Source organism: Sus scrofa, chromosome 4, assembly GCF_054392235.1.
Source record: "Sus scrofa isolate SSC_HxYL_T2T_F1_AM1 chromosome 4, Sscrofa_HxYL_maternal_Yorkshire_Landrace_v2.0, whole genome shotgun sequence".
Taxonomy (NCBI): domain Eukaryota; kingdom Metazoa; phylum Chordata; class Mammalia; order Artiodactyla; family Suidae; genus Sus; species Sus scrofa.
The window spans coordinates 6,433,937-6,453,231 of NC_139386.1; the positions used below are offsets into that span (position 1 = coordinate 6,433,937).

The 19,295-nt window shown below is 43.0% G+C and overlaps 1 protein-coding gene across 9 annotated transcripts in view; it reads right to left on the reverse strand.

Annotated features, from left to right (window-relative positions):
• Window positions 1–19,295, reverse strand: part of KHDRBS3 (KH RNA binding domain containing, signal transduction associated 3) — a 165,152-nt gene that overhangs the window by 76,420 nt on the left and 69,437 nt on the right. For 8 of the 9 annotated variants that reach the window (XR_014842926.1, XR_014842925.1, XR_014842923.1 and 5 more), the window contains 2 exons: window positions 15,255–15,371; window positions 10,235–10,381 (listed from right to left, as the gene is read on the reverse strand). The exons of the other annotated variant lie outside the window; for it this stretch is intronic. Coding sequence is in view for 3 of the 8 variants with exons in the window: in XM_021088871.2 (XP_020944530.2) it covers window positions 10,235–10,381; window positions 15,255–15,371 (264 nt within the window). In the remaining 5 variants the exon portion in view is untranslated. The remainder of the gene's footprint in view (window positions 1–10,234; window positions 10,382–15,254; window positions 15,372–19,295) is intronic. 9 annotated transcript variants of the gene reach the window in all.

A 19,295-nucleotide genomic window follows, 5' to 3' on the forward strand; every position in this document is an offset into this window, starting at 1 on the left:
ATATTTAATGGCAAAAAACCTCCAAGTGCCACCTAAGAACAGGACCCGGTTAAGGATATCTACTCTTGCCACTTCTGCCCAACTTCATACTTGGGGTTCTAGCCAGGACAACTATGTAGGAAAAAGAAATAAATGGTGGTATTCAGATTGGAAACATGAACTAAAATAATGTCTGTTTATAGATGGCATAATCCTATACACAGAAAATCACAAAGAATCCATGAAAAGATTATTAGAGCCAAAAAAAAAAAGAATTTATTAGCAAAGTAGCAGGATATAAGAGGAATATACAAAAATGAGGTGTATTTCTTTATACTAACAATAAACATTATAAAAATGAAATTAAGAAGAAAACAATTCCATTTAGGGTAGCATCAAAAAGAAAAACATATTTAGGAATAAATTAACACAACAAGAGTAAGAGCTGCACACTGAGAACTACAAAATATTACTGGAATATATTTTTAAAAATCTAAGTAAAAGGAAAGACACCCTGTGTTTGCAGACACGAGGACTTAACATTGTTTCAATGACAACAACCGCCCCACTGCCCACCCCCACCCCCGCCCTGCTCCAACTGATCTACAAATTCAAGGAAGCTCCTATTAAAATTCCAGCTGGCTTCTTTGCATAAACATGGAAATCCAAGGAACCTATAGCCAGAACTATCTAAAGAAAGAATGAAGTTGGAAAACCAGCATGTTTCCTTTCCAAAACTTACTACAAAGCTATAGTCATCAAGACTGTGTGGTGCCGGCCTAAAGGACAGACATAAAGATCATTGGAACAGAACCGAGAGCCCAGACATCAAATACAGCTCACCACTTTTCAAAGAGTCTATAACAAACGGTGCTGCAGCAACTGAATATCCACATCGAACAATTAGATGTGCCTCTACTTTTTACCATTGATAAAAATTACATCAAAATGATCAGAGACCTAAATGCAAGAGCTAAAACAAGAAAAAACATGCAAGTAAATTTTCATGATCTTATGTTGCATAATGATTTCTTAGATAAGATATCAAAAGCACAAATGAAAAAACAGTCAAATTGGATCAAGTCAAAGTTTAAAACCACTGTGCTACAAAAACAACCATCAAAAAAGTGAAAATACATCCCATGAAATAGGAGAAACTATTTTGAAATCCCATTAACTGATAACTTGTACTCATAACATATGAAAAACTCTTACAACTCAATAATAAAAGGATGAAATCTAATTTTTCAAGGATAAAATTATCTCTCTTAAAAAGATATAAAATGGCAAAAAAAGAAGATATAAAATGGTCAGTGAGCCCATGAAAAGAAGCTCAATCAACATGGAAATGCAAATCAAAACCATAATGAAATACCACAAACATACCCAATAGGATAGCAATAATCAAAGAGACAGCCAATATCAAGTGTTGATACGACTGTGGAGATACTGACACCCGTATAGCTTGCTGGGCCGCAATGTACGATGGTCCAGCCTCTTTGGAAAACCAATCAGCAGCTCCTCAAAAATGTGAAACGTAGAGGTGCCACAGGATCTAGCAAATCCACTCCTAGGTAGGTAAGAAAATGAAACACACGCCCATGCAAAAATCTGTACACAGCAGCACAGTTCACAACGTCCAAAAGGTAGAAATTACCACAAACTCCTCAAATGAGGAATGGATGGATAAAATGAGGTATCCTGTAAGTTGGAATATTAATCAGCAACAAAAAGCAACTCAAGGAAACCTTGACAACAGTACGTGAAATGAAAGAAGTCAGGACAAAAGACTACACATGTTGTATGTGTCTTATATGGAATGCCAAAAAGACAGGCAAATCTAGAGAGACAGATGAGTAGCTGCATAAGACTGAGAAGGTGGGCAGCGGAGGGGGGAGCGACTGCCAATGCATGGGTTTCCTTTGGAGGTGATGAAAATCCACAGCATTTGCAGTGACGGCTACAAAACTGAATATAGGCCAATCTAATGGACTGTACACCTTATGGGTAAACTGCGTGGTATGCGCCTTACATTTCCATAAAAGCTGTGTTAAAAAAAAAAAAAGAAATTTGGGGTTGCCTGAGGAGGGAGAACAGGGCGTGACTGCTGTTGGTGACTAGTTTTATTTTGGGGGTAATACAAATGGTCTAACTTTGAATACGGGGATAGTCTCGAGACTGTGAACACACTAAAAACCACTGGGTTGCAGACGTTACGTGAGTGAATTTTACGCTGTGGGAGTTATAGCTCCATAAAGATGGGAAGGGGGAAAATGCACTGGAGGCAGAAACACCGGACGGAAGCCCTTACATGGTCCCAGGGTGGGGTTAAGATGGCCTGGAGTAAGGAAGCAGCAGGAAGGACGGGAAAGGCAGATAGGGAGTTGTTTGTAAGGCCTAACTTCATGAGAAATGGTATATATTGGACATGGGGGTATTATGTGCAAAGACAAGAATGTTGACTGGTTTCTGGAAGATAAGGAGAGTAACAGAGTGACAGCAGAATTCAAGCAATTTGCGCAGGTTGAGTCCGCAATGGCCTATGGTCCCTAACAATTGGGATGGAGATGGATGCAGGTGGGCGAGGAAGGGTTAGGCAGGCCCCGCACATCATAGAGAGGGTGTGCCCTTAAGGCCGGCCCTTGGCAGGCTCCAGCTTGAGGCTGTGCTGTGTCCATTTGGCCAGATAACCCTGTCCCAGGAATGTGACTGGTGGGGAACAACTGTTTGGCTCAGAAAGAGGGGCTGTGATGCTGGCCTCTGAGCAACTGGGACAGGGGCACAGGCACTGTATGCCTTTGGGACTGATCCCCACAAAAAGCCCTGAACTCAAGACTCAGGTGTGCTTCCCTGGCTAGCAGCACTCCACACACTGTTGTCACACAGTTGCTGGGGGAACCAGGGGTGTCCTGTGTGACTCCACTGGGCAGCGATGCCGGGAAGCCTGGGCCTGGTTCTTCCTGACTCACTCATCTTCTCTTTGCCGATGTTATCTGTACCCTTTAGTTGAAATAAACTACAGTCACAGAATACAGGGCATGTTCTGAGTCCCGTGAGGCCTTCTCGAGAACAGATGGGCTGGAAGGCGGCTGTGAGCGCCTTGAGCACGAGCCTTCATCTGTGGACCCCGGCAGCCACAGGCAGGGCCGCGTGGGGCCCCCTCGCAGAGTGAGGGCAGCGCTGAGGACTCGGCTCTGATGTCAGGAGAAAGCTGCGCGAGGGAGAAGGGCTGGGCAGCGAGGACCCGACCTGAACGCGTGGTGAGAAGCCGGGAAGGGTGGCGGGTCATGACAGCAGAGCCTCGGTGAGCACGAGCCACCTCCGTGTCCCTCACGCAGCCACGCGCTGACTCCGTGGGCTCCACTACCTATGAGTGAAGGCAGCAGGGACTTGAGTTGGAGCCGTTCTGGTGGAGAGTGGAGCTGGCATCCGTTCAGGTGGGACGAAGAGTGAACAGGAGCAAGGCCAGGACCGTAAAGGAGGCAGCTCGTCCCAGCCGTGTGACGAGGCCAAGGAAGCGAGGACGATGGATTACGGAAGGAAGGAAGGATCTGATGACAGAAGAAAAGCAAGCCTGGCTGGGCATGAACAGAAGATTCAGGACCACGAAATATTTAGAATTAAAATATATTTAGTGAATTTATAAAGAAATATGCTCTCGCCCTTACTTTTCAAGAGCAGAATGCCAAAAACAAAACTTGTGGGAGAAGGCATTACAGAGTAAGAGAAATAACATGGACCCCAGGCCAAAAGGAAGTGGCCCCATGAACAGCTCACTTGCCGACGAAGAGGAAGGGGATGCAGATGAAGACAAACCCTACGGTTAAAAAGAAAGGCTAGGATCTGAGTCTAGATTTTACTGCAAAGATAGATCCTCTAACTTATGTGGGGTACTGTGACCTCAGGAGAGTCATGTGAGTCTATCGTTATTTCAGCCTCTCTAAAATAAGCCTATGAATATGTTCCTTAGCCTTTTACTAAAAATGTGTGATCAATAAATTATTTGCAAAGCACATTCTAAATAAAATGTGCTACATAAATGCTAAATATTGGCCCTGTTGAAAAGTGTTAGGAGGCGGGACACAAAATTGTATGTGGTTAAAAATAGATTCTTGGGAAAAAGAACATAACTGAGGCCCTATTCAAAAATACAATTAGAAAAAAAAAGTTTTTTTACAACAGTGACACAAAAATGAGAATTAAAGCCCATTTTAAGCAGCAGCATCTCTGTGAAAGTGTATTTTAAAGCAGACAGTGTTGTTAAGAAAAAAGAAAGGGCATCTGAGTCAGTCATACCTGAGGTTCAGCCCGAATTTAACCAACTGGACTTAGCAGCTATGTGATTTCAGACTTCTCTAAACCTTTTTTAAACTTCTTTAACTATTTTTTCTGATGTTAGACAGACACTATTGATATACACACTCTACTGCCAATTTTCTTAGTTTTTGAAATAATGCTTTTAAATCAGTAGGAAAAACCAAGTCATTTATGGTAGCACACAGACTGAATTATTTTTACACTTTCACATTTTAAACTAGTCATTAATACATTATCACTTCAACATCTCATCTAAAAAGTGAAACTACTGTAACATCAACACCAAAACCGTCATTCATTGTGAAGAGTAAAAAATTGATCAGAATTCTAATTAAATATGTGTAAATGGGATTTTTTTTCTAGCTAGTAAGTTTAGAATCTATTTAAAATGTGTTAGCTTGGAGAGAAGGAAAAAAAGTTTTTCAATAAAATCATTAAAAGCAGTTTATTAAAATTCAGGGGATTCTCTGCCACAAATGTACTCTTCAGATATATTTGCCAAAATAGGCTAATATTTATGTCCAAGGTTAATCCTGGGGTTACTGTTTGAATTATAACCTATAAAAAATAAATGTTCATTATTGAAGAGTAATTAAATACATTCTGACTTTACATAGGCTCATGTGGACATAGGTTCAAAACAACTAAAGTTAAAAAAAAAAGAAAGAAAGGTTATGAGAGAGCATGAGACTTTCAGTATAACTAAGGGAGGAGCTCAGCCAAACCTTCCCACAAAAAGTGACAACAAAAGCTGACCAAATAGTGATAAACAGCCATTCCAGGACTTTGGAATTTCACTGACCGTACACAAGAAATTGAAAATATGGTAAATTTATTTGTAAAAAACTGCTAAACTTCAAGGAAGAGAAACAGGCGTCTGTGGCCCTCGTGTCTGGTCTCCCCAGTACTGATGATGCATCAGCTCCATTAGGACAGGAAAAGCCACAAAAACCAGCAGATGAAGTTCACCGAATTTGGAAGAAAAGTGTGAAAAAACTCCGAATCTAGCTGCACTGTCAATATCTGCAGCAATTCTGGTAGCAAATGAATGGAGAAGACCTTTGAATCAGCAAGTCAAACCGTGAGGTCATGAGTAGGGCAAGCAGCAGACATACTGGCAGCTTAGCCCGAAATGTGACAGCCATGGACACGCGGCCTGCACATCTCTGGCTGAATGGAGGGCCATGCACGTGTACACCAGAGGATGAAGAAAACTAAAGTTCCCCACAAGGCAATACACAGTGAGTCTGTGCATATGCAAAAGAGATACAAGGATTCCTGGCGGAAAGGAAGAACCAGGGCAGGCTGGAAAACTGACGAGCCTTCGGGATGTACTTCCAGAGCACACCTTGTTCCCTGAATAGAGGGTGGAAGCCTTATAAGCACAGGTGTTGGGGCAAATCCTCTGACCAGTCACTGGCTGATCTTTCAGCAGTGCTGGCCCAAAGAGAACTCCTAGGAGGCCAGGCTGAAAGATAAAAGTGAGAAGGAAAAAAAATTAACAAAACTTTAAACCATGAAGGAGAGAAAGACTCTGCAGCTTTAGTCTAAATAAATTATCAAAGAAGAAAAGGGAAAAAAAAAAAAAAACCTGCTAAAATATTCCTCTGGGAGTAAAATGAATCAGAATCAGATTTGCTAAGACACATTGCCTAAATTATGGTGTTCTCAGCACAAATACGGTGTTCCGAGACACACAAAGAAACAGGAAAAGGTCACTCCCCCAGGGCTGGGGTGGGGGGAAAGCAGTAGGAAGAAACTGCCTAGAAGAGGGGCCAAATCTTGACTAGCGAAAGAGAGATTTAAAAACGAAAGAATAACTACAATGAAAAGCCAACCAGAGTGCCTCAACTGCAGATTTGAGGTAGCAGAAGAATGAATCAACGGCTTGAAGATAAGTCATTTAAAAGTATTCAGTCTGAGCATCACAAAGAAAAAGGATGAAGGAAAATGAGGCTCAGTGATCTGTGCAAGGCCAAGAAATGCACCAAGATACACATAATGGGAGTCCAGGGGCTGAGGTGGGCAGAGCAAGAAGAGAAAGGCGGAAAAAAATTTGGTGAAACAATGGCTGAAAACTATCCACATTTGAAGAAAAACATAAATCCACATATCCACAAAGCTTAACAAGAAAGATAAACATGAGGAGTTCCCGTCGTGGCGCAGTGGTTAACGAATCCAACTAAGAACCATGAGGTTGTGGGTTCAATCCCTGGCCTCGCTCAGTGGGTTAAGGATCCAGTGTTGCCGTGAGCTGTGGTGTAGGTTGCAGATACGGCTCGGATCCCACATTGCTGTGGCTCTGGCGTAGGCTGCTGGCTACAGCTCCGATTCGACCCCTAGCCTGGGAACCTTCATATGCCACGGGAGCGGCCCTAGAAAAGGCAAAAAGACAAAAAAAAAAAAAAAAAAATAAGAAAGAAAGATAAACATGTACACCATAGTCAAACTGCTGAAAATCAAAGATAAAAAGAAAGACTGGGGAGCAGAAAAAGAAAAACAAGAGATCACAGATAGAACAACAAAATAATTACTGACTCTTCTCATCACAAATAATGGAGGCCAGAAAACTGAAGAATGGCCTTTTACCACCTAAAAGAAAAAACTATCGACCAAGAATTATAAACAAGCAATTTTTCCAGTTTCCCAGTGCATATAAAAGTTGTTTACAGTCTACTAAGTGTGCAAGAGCATTACATTTAAAAAAAGGACATACCTTAAGAATATACTTCATTGCTAAAAAACCTGACCATCAACTGAGCCTTCTGTGAGTCACAGTAGTACATCAAAGATCACACATCACCATAATAAACGTAGTAATGAAAAAGTCTGAGATGGTGTGAGAATTCCCAAAATGTGACACACAGACATGAAACGAGCAAATGCTACTGGAAAAATGATGTCCATAGACTCACTTAACACAGGGTTATCATAAACCTTCCATTTGTAAAAAACGCTGGATCTCTGAAGCACAATAAAAAGAGGGGTGTGTCTTAAACTCAAATTAAGGATATAAATGAAATAAAGACATTCTGAGAAAAAACGTTCTTTGCTACCAGAGCTATGTTACAAAAAAGACCAAAGGAAATTCTTCGGGATGAAAAGAAGTAACACTGTACAGCAACTCTATCTGCATAATAAGTGAAGAACACCAGAGGTGATAAGTGTGTGCATTGATATAAAATTCTATAAAAATACTGTACTATAAGCCAGTACCCCTGAATGATTACAGTTGTAAAAATCCTTAACAAACTATTATCAGAAAACCAAATCCAGCAACATATAAAAGGGATGATATAAGATGACCAGTAGGATTTAGCCTAGGTATGCAAGGTTGGGTTGCTATCTGAAAACCAACTAATGCAGGACTCTATTATTAACAGAATAAAGGAGAAAAACCACATGATCATCTCAATGGACAGAAAAAGCATCTGGAAAAACCCACCATCCATTTGTGCTTTAAAAAAAACAAAAACAAAAATGAGAACCCTCTTAGCACCCGTGGAACAGAAGAGAACTTCTTGAACATTGGTCAAGGGCAGCAACAAAGAAAAGCCCCACAGCTAACATCACACTTCGGGTAAAAGTTTGAGAACAAGGAAAGGGTTATTATCTTCACCACATCCATGCAGCGTAATAAAGAAAAAAAAGCAAAATTAAATAAAAAATAAAGGCATCAAATGTGACAAGAAGGAAAGCTTTCTTTCTTCACAGATCACATGATGCTGTATGAAAAAATCCTAATAACTGCATTAAAAACACACACGCACACACATACTAATAAAAACACAGTAAGGTCACAAGACACAAGATCACCTGCATTTCTATACGCTAGTAACCATCTGAAAATGAAATTTTAAAAAACAATTCCGTTCACAATAACACCAAAAAGTAGATACTAAATAAATTTAACAAAAGAATGCAAAAATGTATCTCATAAAACACTGATGGGAAAAAAATTTAAGTATCTTTTAACAAAATGGAGAGACATTTCACGTTCAGTATTGCTAAGATGGAAATTATCACCAAATTGATCTACTGGTTCAACATACTATCAAAACCTTATCAAGTTTTTTTTTTCAGTAGAATTGATGAGGTAAAATATATATAAAAATGCAAAGGAGCCAGAAGAGCCAAAACAGTTTTGACAAAGAACAAAGTTGCAGAACTTACATAACCTAGATTTCAAAATTTGCCATAAGGCTAATGTAATTACGGGACTGGCATAAGGACAGGTGTATAAATCAATGGAACAGAACTGAGAAACCTGAAATAAAGCCATACATTTACAACTGGTTAATTTTCAACAATGGTGCAATGAAATTCAACATGGAAAGAACTGTCTTTTTAACACATGGTGCTGGGACCACTGGATGTCTACACAGAAAAAAAAAACTTTAGATCCTAATCTAACACCATAAACAAAAATTACTTTTTTTTTTTAAATTTTTTTAATGGCTGCACACATGGCATATGGAAATTCCCAGGCCAAGGACTGACTCTGAGCTGAAGGTACAACCTACCCTGCAGTGCAGAAGCAATGCTGGATTCTTTAACCCACTGCGCTAGGCCAGGGATTGAACTCATGCCTCCACAGTGACCTGAGCCGCTGCAATCAGATTCTTAACCCACTGTGCCACAATGGAAACTCCCACAAAGATTACCTTTAAAGTGGGTTATAAACTTAACTGAAAGGGCTAATACCATGAAATACTAAGAAAACACAACAGAAACTCTTTGTGACCTCGGGTCAGGCAAAGAGTTTTCTGGCCAGCTCAGATTTCAGCTGACAGAAGGTGGACTGTGAAGTGCTGCTGCTGCCACCTCTGGAAGTTAGAGTCTGTGCTCCTTGGTTAGCTCAGCACTCTCTGCTCCACACCCAATGTTTAAGATATTAAATCTCTACTTAAGCCATTCCTGTCACAGTTGCAATTTTAGAGTCATTTATCTAAATATCTGATTCCTATGTGTCTCTCCCATTTTATAAACCCCGTAAGGGCAGGGACCATGTCTTTTATTATTCACATGTGTCTAGCAAATAGAAAGCACTCAAAAGCTTTGTTTTTAAACTAAATGAATAATAGGATCTTCACACTGCTTGGGGAAACTGGTGAGAAGTTAACTGTGTTAAACTCCCCAATTAAAATACTTAATACGATCCCATGCCCTGGCCTCTCCAAGACAAACACGATTTAAAATGCCCCTTCCCTGTAAGCATGACAGATGATACGACCACGACACACACACTGCAGCATGTAAGTGCACCGCCTACCCCAACCTGGAACCGCTCAGCACGGTCTTACCCGAGACAGCTCTTTGGTAGATAGGACAGCATCTGAAGGGCCAAACTGTCTAAAGAGCCAAAGTGGTCAACGTTTTAGTTTTTAAAATCGAGAGTATGCAAGTTACGCAAAGGGCCTACATCAACTTTTGTAATGGAGCAGACATATGTTCTCTTTCAATTACCCCATGCTCAGCAATGCCAAGGTATCTGAAAAGGGTTTAGAAAGGCCATCAATTGTTAAAACAGAAGTATCCCCACAGCACCTCTCTTCCGGGCTGTCCCCAAACCACACAGGCCTCCAGGCAAGGCTGCCTGGACCCTCGTTTACACGTCCAGCACCGAGGACAGCGCCTGGCACACGAGGGAATGGCTCTGGCTCCAAGGAGCCCAAGCTGGACGGCAACGACTTTGTGAGGAGATTTTCGTGTCAGCAAAGCTGAGGACTGTGCCCTCACCTTTCTTGTTGTGTCACTGCTTAGCAGCGTCATCCACTCTCTTAAAAAATCCCTGGCCTCGCAGAACAAGAAGGAACAACGCACAGGGACACTGTAACAGGTACAGCGCCAGGCAGACATCAATTACTGGTAGGAACTGCCAGGGCCGGGACAAAGGGAGGCCGTCCAGGCCCACTAACTATCGGGGAGGTGTACTAACGGGGATGAGAAACTTCTTGATTTCCTCCAGGGCGTGTCCCATGCGGGCGTAGGCCTCGGCCGGGGGCGCGAACACCTCAATGAGCACGTGGAGGTCGTCGTTGAGGTGGAAGTACTTCGCTTCTCCACTTTTCCTCAGCTCTTCCTCCTGAGGAAGGAAAACTCATGTTTAAAGACGCGTCACTCTAAGAAAAGAAAGAGAAGGTAAAACCACCCAAATTTCCTCGGCACGTGGTTGTCACAAAGGATTCATGCAACAGCAGACGCGGCCTAAGGAAGGAAGAGCGTTTAAAACATCGATCTATCTGCTCTTGCCCTTCCCAGGCCACTGTGAAAACTGCAAAGGCCTCCCGCCGCAGGGGCACTGAGTCTCCAGTCCTGCCTCCGGCCCAGGAGTCAGTCGCCCACGGCCCATGGCGCCTTTGCCTCCCCCTGCCTCCCTCTGCCAAACCCTCCAGGCGCTGCCAGGCCACCCCTGGACCCCTCAAACTGGCCAAGCAACCCAGCTCACTTCTGCCCTGGTTATACTGTGATGCTATTGCGAAGTCTTTGCCACTCTCCAAAACGCATAAAACGCCTCGCTTTTTGCTTGTCCATTTTCTAATCTCTCTCACTGAGGGTGACCGTCACGGAGCAGACCCCTTGAGCGTCTGCTTTAGTGCTTTAGAGAGGCCAAGGAGGCACACCCCTCTCGACTAAAGCCCTTAAGGCTTCAACTTTTGTTAATTAACCTGAACTCTTACAAAGAAAAGAGCGATGAAAATGTAGAGCATGAAAAGGGCAGGGGATTTAGAGTCAGATATTCCTGAATCTTAGCTATGCTGGCACTGGGTGTGTGGATTTGAACGGATTACATGAAATCCAACACTTTATCTGCAAAATCAACTTGGTGTGGACGTGTGCACATTAATGCAGGTCCACTGAGAAGACTCAAGAGGCCAGCTGCGTAAGGGCCTGGCAAGGGAGACAGTGTGGGTAGTGCCCAAGACACTGCCTCTGCCAGGCGGGCCTCAGTAAATGCTAGTTTCCTCCGCATTTACAGAAAGTGGGCCAGACACTGAAAGAAAAGAAGAAAACAGGTATCTGAAGTCAAGGAGAGGAAATATAAGCTGCCATAATATCCTAGGCATTTCCTCCAAAACCTGTCAAGTATAAAGGACTCCTCTCTTCCACCGCCAGCGGACTGACTGGTCCTTGTTCTCATCAGAACATTTCAATCATCTGATCACTCTGCCTTTCAGAGCTGCAGTTTTAAAAATTGGATTCTATGCACAGCAGTTCATCTCTGAAAGCAGGGACCACTGAAATAAACATTTCTTAACTTTTTCTAATATGGCACCAAAGTAATGCTTTTAATGAGAGACTGTTATTGCTGATTCATAGCCAAACATTTTCCTTGCTATTACAAACTTACGCTGAATCAGGGAGGCTTTCTTATCATAAACGCAGTTGTCACACAACTCCACAGAGTGAACAGTCATTACTGGATTAGTTCTCAGGGTCAGTGATGACAGACGACACAGTGTTTGGGGAAGAACACAGACTCTGAAGTTCAAATCCAAATCTAGAAACTGGCGGGTTACTTTATCCTCATCTTGAAGAGGTGATGTGAAAATGGGATAACAGTGTACTACCTACTGCTCATGGGTGGCTGTGGTATTAAAGACTTACGGTAACAGTCATTAGCAGTTACTAGAAATAGTTTAGAAATAACTGTTCTAAATAGTCAGAAGGAGCTGTACTAGTTCTAAACACATAACAAGTCTGTAAGATGATACTTAGTACATAATGAGCACTCAAATGGCAACTGTAGCAAGAGGAACTGTTATCACCCAACTACAGTATTGACTATTCTATTATTATACAGTACAGATGACGCGGGAAAGCATCTAGCATGTTTGGCACAAACTGAAGGCTCAGCAGACGGCGTAGCACTACAGAGATTATGATGCTGCATGTCATTAACGACACGCCCATCATCGCACCAATGCAGCAAATACGAGAAGAGAATGAATTATGTTCATATTACAATTTAAATGGTGAATGCTTTGAAAATCTAAAAAGATGAGATTTTCATACTAAGTCATGGCAATCTCTTTAGAAATAAACATTATTAACTGAATTTTTGTAGACTAAAATTAAAATCAGTAAAAAAGATCAACTAGAATCTGTATTCAAGGGTTCAGGCAGTGAGGGTCTGATTATGATAAAGCAGAGGGCACTTTGTTACTTAAATTATCACCTGTGGTCGCCGTCAGTGGTGCTTTTGAAAATGGAACAGAGGCACCATGTGGCACAGTACTGACGGGCGAGAGGCAGACCAGGCGGGCCGGGTGGGGTGAAACGAGCTCTTTCTTACTATGTCGGTGGAGCCGATGGGCAGAGGCAGAGCTCAGGTGTGTGTGTGGACTGCCCGGCCGCCTCGACAGGAGACTTAGGACAAGGTCTGGAGAAGGGTGAAAACCTGCGACCTGGGCTGGCAGCGTCTGGGAGGCTCAAGTGCCTCGGAGCGTCCAAATGCCAAAACCCCGCCGAACCTTCCACACTGGCAGAAGCCCGCCTCCAACCACTGAGGCAGCTCCTCGAGAGGAGAGGATTCTCGGGCTTTGCTACCGCCCCCTCTGTCACCTCCTGGCCTAAGGGCAGATCCCATAGTTGTTCTCCTTTGGTCATGCTAACTGCCTCCTTTTAGAAAACATATGCTTTATTTTATCTTTTTGCCACACCCATGGCATGTGGAAGTTCCCAGGCCAGGGACCGAATCCAGGTGGCAGCTGAGACAGACCTGCTCCACAGCTGCAGCAATACAGGATCCTTAACCCACTGTGCTGGGGATGCAGAGAGTACAGGAGCTAAGCTGGAGGAGAAGGCTGCACGCGGACGGTAACTGTAACATCTCCTGGTGTATGGGTAACACCCCTCCCCCCAGGGTCTTCCCAACACGGATCTGGGACCTTCCACCAGAATGACTGTCCAATGCGCCAACAGCAGAGACCACCACCAGCCCCCTAAAAGGGAAGGAAAACCTGGGAGAAGCACAGAGCCCTGTTAGCGAGCTGGACCCCTTTGATTAAAGGGACAGCCGGGCACTAGTTATTCCTGGACATATACTCTAGCCAAAGACTCGCTCCCCTTGTTCCTATAACACGATCTTTGGATGCTGTGATCACGGCCACTGCAGCCACAAAATGCTGCTTCTCATTCAGGAACTCCCTTAACAACAAACAAAGGAAGCAGCACAACATCAGTGGGTTTCACTGGTCACATCATGTACCTCATTACCCGACAGCCTTATTGAAGACTTAACTAAGACATGGATGGGCAAGAGTGGCAGACGTTCCAACAGGTACACGCAATTTCTGACCAACTGACCAATACACAGTTCCCACTTTCTCCTGACGCCACAAGAGGGGAGTCAGGGAATCGGAGCAGCATCACTGAGACAGGGATGCCCAGTGAGCACCTAAGCTAACCTGGCCATGCATCAGAATCATGTAAACACCTACTGACAATTCATTCTGAGGTTCTACCCCGAACAGGTTGTGGCACGGGACCCCGTGTTGTTAAATAGCATCCCATACGAACCTGATACATGGCCACGTTTTAATCAAATAATATAATGACTTCCTTGATAACCCAGACAATCTATTCGGGTTCTCTGAATCTCAGTTTTCTTACACGTAAAATACGGGAAATACTGTGTATCCGCCGTTATTTTTCCCGAGGATAACAGGGAGTAAACCTTGTAAAATGTCTCACAGGGAGTTCCCTGGTGGTCTGTTGGTTAGGATTTGGTGCTTTCACCGCTGTAGCCTGGGTTCACGCCCTGGCCTGGGAACTGAGATCCCACATCAAGCCGATGCATGCCACGGCCAAAAAAAAAAGTCTCACCAAGTCCCTGACTCAAGACGGCTGTTCAATAAGCAAATGGTAGCTTTATTATTATTATTATTATTATAAAACTTACTATTTAGATGGATTGTGTAAGGAGGCTGGATTTTGTCTAAATATTTTGTCTGACATACTCATTGTTCAAAAGTGACCACTGAATGTGAATGTCATTCTCAATAATATAAATCTTCGAACAATGAGAGAACAACAAAGTCATAACAGAACAACCTAAGAGATAGCACGTTATGAAATGTGAAAATTTCTTTCAGAATTGGTATATTTAAGAAAGTAATAAAAATAACAGTAGTTTTAGCTTATTTAAACAAAGGAAGCCGGAATCTGTGCTGTGGCACAGCGGGTTAAGGACCCAGCGCTGTCTCTGCGGCAGTGCGGGTTGCACAGGTTTGATCCCCAGCCCCGCACAGTGGGTTGAGGATCCTGTATTGCTGCAGCTGTGGAGCAGGTCTGTCTCAGCTGCCACCTGGATTCGGTCCCTGGCCTGGGAACTTCCACATGCCATGGGTGTGGCAAAAAGATAAAATAAAGCATATGTTTTCTAAAAGGAGGCAGTTAGCATGACCAAAGGAGAACAACTATGTTTTAGAACATTAAGTAGTTATTAAAACATTTACAATCTATTTTAACTTGATAAAATGTGTGGGATGTCAAAAGAAGTGCAAAAAGAGCAAATAAAAGCATATACTTTATCCACTCAGCAATGTGAAACAGAGGTGTTAAAGAAAAGACCTCAAGGAACCAATCTAACAGCAAATAGTGATGGCGAGACTATTGATAACTTGTGTCTCTCTTCGTGGCAATTTTCATACCACGGTACCTTCTACAGATAGTGCTTCTAGAATCAAAACTACAGGTACTACTATTTTACTTCATAAATGAAAACAATAGTTACAGATTTGGGCTTAAGACACTACACATTCTGAAACTGGCCAGAGTGATTCGATTTTCTAAAGAGTATCCCAAATCTATCACCATATAGAGCATTTTCACAGAATTTCATTTGAGCTCCTAGTTAGCTTTTGTGTAATGTGTATAAGCACAATGGATGGTCTAGAAGTACATTATACAACTTGACTAAAAAACTAGCCATTGTTTAGAACAATAAGTAATACCTTTGCCTTGTCTCTCATGGAGCCTTTTCCAAGGATGGACATTTTTGTCAAAGTTTCTTCTTGTAAACGCTTCAGAGAATTGCCACGTGGCCCCAAAAGTTTTCCCACAAAGTTGAACTAGGAAAAGAAAAAAACGGAACATTCATATCTGAAGAAAATATTGTATCTCTTGAATTTTAGGAAACACTGCAGTTATGCTACACAGCACTGATTAATGACAAATATTGAAGTTCCTGCCACATGCACCACCATATAATGTTTCCCACAAACCACATAAAACAGGGCTAAAAATATAAAATCTCTAAAGGAGTCAATACATTTCTTTCTACCAAGTCACTTTGAGGATGGCTGTATTTTACAAATTGCAAATGAAGTTAATTCCCAGAATTCCTTAGTTGCTATCTTGACAATTTCAACACACATTCCGTATCAACCAGGAACAGCGCTGGGCTTGGGATGTCAGTGAGGAAAGACGACACAGGTGTCCCGTAACGGGCACTAAACTGGTCACCATGGACCGTCTGGGTTCTTCCAGCTGGTCGGCACTTAAGCCTTGGCTAGTCAACCAATGACTGTACTGGCCTGGGAGGGTTCTACGGCTCCAGGGGCCGACAAAAGCTTTATGACAAAAGCCACCCACCCCTTCGACGATAACCAGCCAAGGGACAACTTATTTAGCCTAGATGCTAGGGTTCTTTAGTTAACAAGCAGAGAAGTGAATTAATTACAGGTACGACGGAATCTGAGCACAGACTGCCATGGTTTTAAAACCTGGCTTTTCTGTGTTCCTGCTGAGTGACCCTGGGCTCGAGGTCGCTGAGCAGACCTTGGTTTCTGTAGAACAGGGAGGAGGAATGGCGGGATCCACCTCCGAAGGACTACGCTGAGGATTACAGGGCTCCAGAGAACAATGCTTTGCACACAACAGACAATGGATACACGCTGAACGAAATAATTACTGTTCGGAGCTTCGCACGACTTTTAAAACCCTTACCGTAACTATGCATTCTTCTTGCTTCCAAACACAAAGTCAGCCCTATTTACCAAGAGGGAATCTGTTCCCTTTGGCAAAATTCTTGATTACAAGCTCATGCAGTCGATGCTCTGAGATCAGCCACCTTCCAGGAGCTTTGCCACTGCTGTGCTGTTTATTAGAGAAAATTGTTCCTAATGTCTCTTACTATGGTGAGTGAAGTAATTTTTCTGAAATGTGGTATTTTTCCTTGCCCACTTTTAATATCAGTGGTTTTCAACAAAAACAAAATGATCTATTTTTAACCTTTACATGTAATTATTTTTTTAATTTTAGTTAAATTATTAAAAAAATATAGAAGTGATACAGAGGTTAAAATATATAAGGTGGGGGGGAAGAATTGATGTCTCAGTCCACCCGACCTCATTCCTGTTCCCCATTTTCTCTGCTTTATCTTTCTGGAAATTCTTTTATCTGGAGGTTAGGCCTCCTGAGTGGATCTCTAAGTTTCTCTCTGATTTTTCCTCTCTTTGCCTTTCATCTTTTCTCTCTGTTTTACTTTCTGGGAGGTTTTATTTACATCTCCTACATAGCTCTTGACTCTTTCATTTTGCTATCAAATGTTTAACTACTAACAGCATTTTCATATATGTGCTCTTTCTTTAAGGCATTTAACAATACTGGATGGAAGTGACACAAGTCCTTATCTTTCAGAGGATGCTAATGGCAGTGGCTCCACGACCCTCATGCCTTGGAGCTTCCAGGGTCTGCCTCTGCCAACAGATCCCCTCATCCTGCCAAGTTTTCATGATTTTTGTTTCCTGCTACATTGTGGGCTTCCCTCTGCTATTTGTTTTTAAACATTTTTTTAATTGAAGCTCAAAACTGCTAATTGGACGTTCTGCTTTCATACATGCGATCTGACAATGGGACCGGACAATTCACGATAATACGACAGCCTAGTTTTTTCACCCAAAGCTGCTCAAGTGTCAGCGTCCGTATTTCTTTTCTCTTGTGTGGGGCACCTCCCTGAACAGGAATTCCCCAATTTGCTAGGAGGAGGTCTAAGCCTGGCTGGCGGCATACCGAGAATGCCATCATTAAGCACACGTTCCCCTATTTAAGGGAAATAATTCCACTTTCAATGCGGCATCTCGCCGTGGTCCTCAGTGGTATCTACCTGGGTCTGAGAGCCTAACGCTGCTCTTAGTCAAACTCTGCAGGTGCAGGCTGTCCGCTGTAGTTCAGAAGCGCAGCCGGCTGGTGTTCTCGGCTGGGAAGTGCATCCAGTGGTCTAACCACTTGTGCACACTCCCGTCTTCTCTAGGGTCTCCCAACAAAGAAGCATGTTTCTGCTGGACTCTTCCTGCCCCGCAAGCTCAGGCTTCTATCTTCTCTGGTCTCCTAATTGATTCACTTATTTTGCAGCCACCAAATTTTACAAGCATTGTTTGTCAACTGTTGTCTCCCACTCCCATTCCTGTCTTCATAGATCTGTGCCTTTTTAACTGATTTATATCCATTTTAGCAGGTTTCAGAGAGGGCATAAAATCTACCACATTAACATGTTCCAATAGCCAAATTTACATCACATCTGCAATAGTAAAATATTTCCCGATTAATAAAAAGAGACCTTAGAAAGCATCCAGTCCAAACATCTAATTTTATACAGAGGAAAATGAAGTCCACAGAATGATATGATTTACTCAAAGTTACATGATGAAACAAAACATGAGAGTCTGTAAGAAGAAAACACATTTTTATATGCCATCGGCTTCCTCGCCCATCTAACGTCTCCTAGTCTTCTGCTCACAAATGGGGCTGTCAGGGGCGTTTCTACTTCCTTCCCTGTCAGTCACACACTGTGCCTGAGCTGCACGGCCCTGGTCACCTCACCCTGGGGCTCAGCCTCCTCACCCCAGCGCAGGGATCAGGGTGCGCAAAAGTAAGTAAGAAATATGAATTAAATAAGAAAATGCACAAAAATCACCTAGCAGAGCCACCAGCAGACTGTGCACACTTTGTGCCAAATTAGTAAGTAACAAGGTGATGGATTTAACTACCGTGAACATATACAACTGTGTGTGAACAACTCACTTTGTACACCCTCAAGGCTGCCACCAAGGAGTTGCCACGCTGCCACGACAGGGCCATGCCAGGCCACCTGGGGTGGTCGAGGGCTGAGCACTGCCTGGACGTCAGGGAGCCTGAGGTGAGTCCTCACAGCTGAGTCACGACAACGGCAGTGCCCTGGTTACCTGCCTGGGTTCTCCACGCAGGTGGCATCACCTCCCTGGGAGGCATTTGGAAATAGTTACTGCGTGTGTTAGGTCACATGATGGTGGGTCACGACTGGCATTAATGGCCAAAGGCCTAGAGCCCTGCATCAGCATGGACGGGGCCGCCCTGCGCAGTGAGGAGGGGCTTAGGTCAGAGTTCACCCTATCACAGCATAGCTGCCCCTTTCCCGGGGCTTCCAGAAATCTTTGCAAATAAGTAAAGTCTGTCCTTCCTGAAGTCAGGATTTGTTTTCTATTGGATAACTGTTCTGGCATGATAGACAGTAAGAAGCTAATATACTTTAGTCTCCATTTTTATTAATGATTTCATTTGGGCACAGATTTGAACAGAAGGTAAAAGTATTAGTTCCAAGACCAATGAGTATACAACAAATATCTTATTATAAATGTTACAATTGTTGGAGTTCCCATCACGGCTCGGGAGTTAATGAATCTGACTAGGAACCATGGGGTTGTGGGTTCGATCCCTGACCTCGCTCAGTGGGTTAAGGATCCAGTGTTGCCGTGAGCTGTGATATAGGTTGCAGACTCGGCTCAGATCCCATGTTGCTGTGGCTCTGGCGTAGGCCGGTGGCTACAGCTCCCACCCCTAGCCTGGGTACCTCTATTTGCCACAGGTGCAGCCCTAAAAAGACAACAAGTCAAAAAAAAAAAAAAAAAACAACCACATTACAATTGTAAGTAGGAAACTTTTCAAATGATCATGAAGATGGTAAACCAACACACAGTCAGTATATTTGCATTTTATTGCATAACACATAAGATGCA